This window comes from Sparus aurata, chromosome 14 (genome assembly GCF_900880675.1).
Source record: "Sparus aurata chromosome 14, fSpaAur1.1, whole genome shotgun sequence".
In the NCBI taxonomy this organism is placed as follows: domain Eukaryota; kingdom Metazoa; phylum Chordata; class Actinopteri; order Spariformes; family Sparidae; genus Sparus; species Sparus aurata.
Window position 1 is genome coordinate 4709679 of NC_044200.1, and position 6557 is coordinate 4716235.

Here is a 6557-nt window from a genome sequence, read left to right on the forward strand (position 1 = left end):
GGTTGACCCCAGACGACTATTGAAAAGTAGATGAATGCTCTGAAAGCAACACGAAAAATCCGCCGCTAGAAATCATCTGAAAGATGGTAAATCTGTTCGGAGCTGCTTTGAATGTGTCTTTTCACAGATTATTAGACTTTTACAAGGCTGCTCTATTACAACCTCGAATCGCATTGAAACGATGAACAGATGGGCCGCACAACGTCAAGACCTTGCGCAAATGTAGTGAAAATCAAAGTTGTCGTGCCTGCAGTTGTTACTCGAATGAATGTTGAAGTATCTCTGTGACATCGACTCAAAACTGTTTCCGAAGCTGTTCCATCCAAAGCGTTCCTGGGAAACAGATTGGTTTACTGTATGTGCTGGCCCAATCTGGGATGCTATGGTGGAACATAGCGGGGGATCGCCCCCCCTCCCCCGCGATGCTGGGATGTTTGATCTGGGATTTAGCAGCAAAGCTAGGCAGGAAAACAGCACTAGCACTTAGATCACACAAACAGGACATCCAGGATACACTCTCACAATACACACACATTGGGTCAGAGGACAATGGCTGGGGATAGGAGATGGGGGAAGCGCAAACACACTCGGCAGCATGGACGCTTTCACACACAGTATCTTATTTTGGGTCATCTCGTTTCCCAGCGACCCCCCTTGGTGTGCGATAACATCAGCGCATCAACACAGGACGATGACCCTTTGATTACTTACTGCGGTATAGAGACTTTCAGAGTTCTACCACACTCGGAGACAGGAAAGGTCTCAATATTGTATCACCCCTAATTATTATACAGTGATAATAAAGTCATTCATATTTGCTGTATTTTGTTGGAAAGAAGACTTTGATGGGGAAGGTTTGAGGATAGGAGCCCACCTCTGCGATTACAGGGTCCCAGGTTGGAGATCCCCGACCCCGGCGACTCAGCATTCTTTCTCTGCACTACAGTATCATTTACAGCTGGCATTACGGCCACAGACCAATGAAGGTGAGGAATTTCGAGTTACCCGTAGAAATTCCAGGCAGGAATATTTTCTTTCTTTCCCCCACGTGCTCCCCCATTTCTTGCTTCAAACTGGCATAGCTTTGTTCCTCGTCCATCATTATGGAAATATCTCCCTCACACACACACACACACACACAGCCACACTTGGGAGTAAAAAAAAAAAAAAAAAAAAAAAATCATGTTGGGACTTCAAATCAGGTACCTCAAGTCTGTCAGCGGGCACAGCTGATCGCTCCGGAGGCACAGGGGCTTTGTTGGAAATGTGAAATGTGAACGTGTGACTTTGAGGCCTGGGTGCACAAGCAGGTTACAAATCACAGTCTGGAAGAAGGAAAAAAACACACCGTACAGTGGGCGAACAGAGCTGCCATCTCAGCACACACCAACACACACACACACACACACACAGGTTCCAAAATATCCCAGAGGCACTTCACAAAGCAACCAAACAAGCAGCCCACAGAGCAAACTGCCCCATTAGCCAAGCTGATCTCGGCAGCTACAATGCCTTTAAAAGGAGCAGCAGAGACTCAGACTGATGAGGCAGACCTGGATCCGTCACAGGTGCTGGGCAACCTCAGGCTCAGAGCGAATTCAGGGAGACGGGATGGAGGTGGAGGGGCACAGGTCCCCGTTCACGGCTATCAGCGAGCAGAGGCTAAACTAAATGAGCCGGCCCTTTTGGCTGATATATAACAACAGGCGTGACAACCTCTATTTGGTAAAAATGACCTACAGTGTGTGTGTGTGTCTGCAGCACTGTGCACTGCACAGAGGATCTATTGTTAAGTGGGCATTTCCTTTCAAAAACCCTGCGCGTTCGTTTGGGAAATAGCTTTTTTCGCTGCCTGAAATTAGTGACTCAATATTTCAGGCGGGGAGACAGCTCTGCTGTCAGTGAGCGTCTTAAATAACTTGAGTAATATTCTAATGCAAGTTTTCCTACGATGCCAGCAGTCATTTTGTCAAATCGGTGTTTCCGAAAGGTGGATATTCAATTACAATTTGGAGCTAAACTCTTCAAGGACTCCATCGAATTTGAGGGATTTGGGCCACATGGTAACCATTACATGATGAGAGGTTTGGCCCCCGAAATTTTCCAGTCTTTGCTGGATAACTCTGATGCTTTAGCATGCAGCGTATTTGAGTATCAGTCCCTTCAAATCACCTCCATGCAGATAGATTTGGTTTTATCTGTCCAGGTTTGTCCAAGAGATTACTCTGAGAATTCTACCTCCACCCCGATGCAAACTGTGCAAACAGTCGGCCTGCTCTGACATTGCTCCTGGGACCATAAGTCATTCTTCAATAGTTTGAGCAGCATAAAAGGAATTCAAATGAGCTGTATTATATTAGGGTGGCAGTATAAATCTCTTAGACAGATACCTCTGACATCTCAGCAGATTCTTAGCTCAGTACTATCAGGAGTAAGTGGGCAGACTGCACTATTTTTATCAACAAGTTGGCATGTTCCTTTAACACACGTGGGACAGCAGTACAATGGGCTTGACTAATGTTGTCACGGCTGCCACGCTCCTTTCTGCTTCGACTTAGAATGGCGGCATACTCCGAACTAAATCTAATTTGGCGTGCTCTCAAACTGCTGTTGAGCGCAGTGCTGCGGGCTACAGTGTACTCCAGGTCTGTTCCTTCTCTGGTGTCCACGGCAGATGGAGGAGCTTGTGAGTCGCAGTGGGAGTTGAGAAGATGAGAAGTGAAAAATTAATTCATTGCAGAGCTCGGAAAAAAAAAAATCTATCTTCACACTCTCAGTCAACCCAAATGTGGCGTTTCTCTCCGGTCGCGAAGCTGACGTCTCCGGTGTGCACACATCAAATCCAAGTCTGTTAGTCTGGAGTTTACTGCGTGTTTTTTCAAGCCTTGCTCAGTTTGTGTCTGTGTTGGTTGAGGCCACGGTGTGGTACCGCGGTGCCCCCACTGCTCACACCCTCCTTCAGTCTCTTTTACAAGAGGTCACGACCCCGCGGGTCCTGGAAGAGAGGTGAGAGTTTACACTGGGAGGCCAGACTGGATTCCCAGGGCGGCTAAACATGCCTGAAGCAGGGTGATGCTTGCCTGGTACTTAATCTGATCGACAACCATGATGTTGCCCTGTGTGTGTGTGTGTGTGTGTGTGTGTGCGTGCGAGAGAGAGATTAAATTGGCGATAAAGTCGTTTCAGAGAGGAGGTAAACAGATAGTCGACCGAGATAAGAAGACGGTTGGTGAAAGAAGTCACAACACTGGAACACGCACACACTCACTACTCCCTCTCGCACGTGTAATCATGCATAAACACACACGGCGTGCAGCATCGAAACTTAGATCGCGGCTCCTGCACAAACACCCCTGCTTAACCCATCTCCCTCTTCAATCAGGGCGTCCTGTGTGCAGCACCCTGTCATCACCACAACAAAATAGAACATCTACTTTGTGACCTTCTTGGGTGTGTGTGTGTGTGTGTGTGTGTGTGTGTGTGATTGTGTGCGTCAGTGTGTATGTGTGTGTCGGGGCAGAAGCTGATGCAATGCCTGTGGAGATTGGCACAACTGCGAGGGCAGGATCCAGGGGTCCTCGACAGGGGTTTAATGGAGTCTCGGTTCAATTTTTTACAATCAATTCCCGCGGCTGGAAGCTCATTTAATGATGTACAGTAGAGGAGAGGTCTCACTCTGTCTGATGTTCCTGCTACAGGACACAATTATGTCAGTCTTAACTAAATTATATTCAACTACAGGCCCCTTTCGGCTGGTGGTGGGGTTCCTTACTAAGTGCGGAGAGGGTCGGTTCGCCCAAGTTGTTACAAATGATCTCACTTGCGTATCGGAGTATCTATCGTGAAAGTTCTGTAATTCGGGTGAACGGACTCCTTAAGCCTGATGTTCTCTTCGGGGTCCTGAATAATTTGCCTAAAATGTAATACATGTCTGTGGATGACTTATTCATGGAGAGCCCACACAACATAGAAATATTCATTATTTGGTGTAATATCAACCCTTAATGCTCATTTCTGAATTGGTCACCTTGCTCAAATGTGCTTTATGGCACTTTATGGCAAGGGGATTCCATTCCACTTCATGGATCTTGTTAAAGCCAGAAGAAGAGAGTAGAATGGCACTAAAGAGAGCACACACCTCTGCCAATGCCCGTACTTTTAATTCTGTCAAGCCTAATCCGTTATCTTATTCTTATATAACAAACCGCCCAGTAAATTCCTAAACATAACTTAAGATCACTAGATCCAGGATCAGCGTCCATTTGCACTCGCGCATGAACACCAGCCATGTAAATACCCCTGATTTTTCTCATTGAGATCCAGGCATAATTCCCCGAGAGATTAACCGGCTCACAGTGTTTTTTAGAAGGTGAGAGAAAAAAAAAATTGCCGGATCTGTCCCATTATCTGGATCCGCACCAGAAGCGAATGAGGCCTATTCTGGGCTGAGACACACATCCTCCATCCAAGTTGAGTGGGAATCTGTTCTGTAGTTTTTGTCTAATCCTGCTGACAAACCAACCAACAAACCTGAATGAAAACATAACCTCCTTGGTAGAGGTAATACTGTATAATCTAAGAGAAAGAAGGTGCATTTCGCAGTGGGGTGTGGAATTAAAGCCAAAAAAACCAACAAAAAAACGAGACAGAAGGGGTGAAAGTGGTCCAACTATTGATCTGTTCAGCAGCCGCTGACATGGGAAAGGTTGGCACTCTTTCATTGAACCCTTTCCAGACACCGATACAGTCATTCACTTGTGTTTTTACAAATAATATATGACAACTACAGTCATACAGCAGGTATGTACCTCGCTATTATATGTTCCCTGAGGTGGTGTATGGCCATTCTTTTGCTTCTGTAGGAAGATTAGAAATCTCAGCTGTGCCCGCTGCCAGCTGCAGCCCTGGTGACTCACACAGAGCCGGTGCATCCGGAGGGAAAATGCCTCCCGATCAGAGATGTGACAGCATGATGGCTTTGGAATAATGATGGCGTGGATGGTGCTCCTGTCCTGTGTGTAGGCTACCTCATGTTTCCTCTTCTATCTAAGCGGCCCCCATCTCAGAGGCGGCAGGGATTCCTCCACAAGGTTTCACTTCCCTCTGCTTTCACATCATCATCACCACCTACAGACTGACACACAGTCCTGTGCAGTCAGTTGTCTGTCACTGGACCGTTCACCTTACCAATGAATACAAGAGCAGTTTGATAATGGAGAATTAACCCACTGAGCCTGGCAGACTCACTGTCTCCAATAGCAGCATTAAAGGCTTATCATTCTTCTCAGGAATGATTCAGTTTCTGTCATGGAAAGTCTTTTTTTTTTTTTCCCTTTCCTTTTTTCCACCACATACAGTAAACCTGTTGTAGGCTTCTGTGAGTAAGTTCCGCTCTACGTGTCCGATCCTTTGCGCGTCTGAACGTCTTTTGGTTCTGGCGCACGGAGAAGCTGCTGTACGACGCACGGCACACCACATCCAGGGGCGGTGATTCAATACAACGGAGATTTGGCAAAGCAACATGTTTTAAAAAAATCTCTTAAATTAACATAATTTGATGCAAATTCTCCCTCCGGAACCCCCGCTGGCATGGAGAGGATTTTCTTTTATTGCGCGATAAATTATTTAACGGGTCCCCAGGGCGCACAGATTAGAGAGGACCCCGGTCCTAAACGCTCCCCCTCAAGGTGCTTTCTTTTTCTCCAAATTGATTTTGCCACTAAAGCCGGGTCTTCGCTCTCGATCCGGACCTCTGCAGGGATCGCAGGTGCCCACTGTGCCAAGACGTCCGTGCGCCGATTCCCATCGCGCAAGCCACGTTTCCGGAGACAAAAAAAAAAGCCTCCCCTACCATCTCCGTGCCACTTTATCAGCGTGCGGGTAAGGCGAACGAACAGCGCTTGGTTGCAATCGCACCCAAACAGCGCAAACCTTTCAACTTCCACGCAGAAAAAATGGGGGGACCGCCTAAACAAAAGACGAGAAGAAAAAAAAAAAAAAAAGCGCAACAAGACAATCAATCCGCGGTGTGGCCATCGCGCCACAGAAGAGATTGATTGAAGGCGGCGCACTCCTGCTTGGATGATTTACGCGTTCACACGGCACAAGTATCAATTATTCATCCGCCGCGTTACTGTACAGTCTGAACAAATCGATGTGTCAACATGCCAGGAGGCGGCCAGACAACGTGCCATACATCAACACACACAATCAAACACACATAGCTACACACACACACACACACACACACACACACACACACACACATCCGAGAGAAAGAGGAGAGGAAGAGGGTCCTACCTGGTTGGAACATACTTTGGAAGTAAAAGATGACCAGAATAAAGGATCCTAAACAGGTGGCAAATACCATCCGGCATATCCTGCTCATCCTCATCAGTTCGCTCAGAGTCTGTTTCATGACGGGACGGACAGGCTGCAGGCTGCTGCTCCGCTCTGTGTAGGGAGGGGGGGGAATGAAAGGGCCGGTTCTGTGGGAAGCTCCGGGCTCTGGTGGTACTGATGAGGATTGTCCGCCGGTCAATAAGCTGAACGCATCC

General features: G+C 47.3%; 1 protein-coding gene across 2 annotated transcripts in view; it reads right to left on the minus strand.

Annotated features, from left to right (window-relative positions):
• Window positions 1-6557, minus strand: part of chst11 (carbohydrate (chondroitin 4) sulfotransferase 11) — a 91901-nt gene extending 85344 nt beyond the window's left edge. The window contains exon 1 of one of the 2 annotated variants that reach the window (XM_030440291.1): window positions 6316-6557. In XM_030440291.1, the coding sequence (XP_030296151.1) occupies window positions 6316-6418 (103 nt within the window). In that variant the 5' untranslated portion in view covers window positions 6419-6557. Of the gene's footprint in view, window positions 1-6300 lie in introns of both variants that reach the window. The other variant, XM_030440290.1, reaches the window with a different exon arrangement.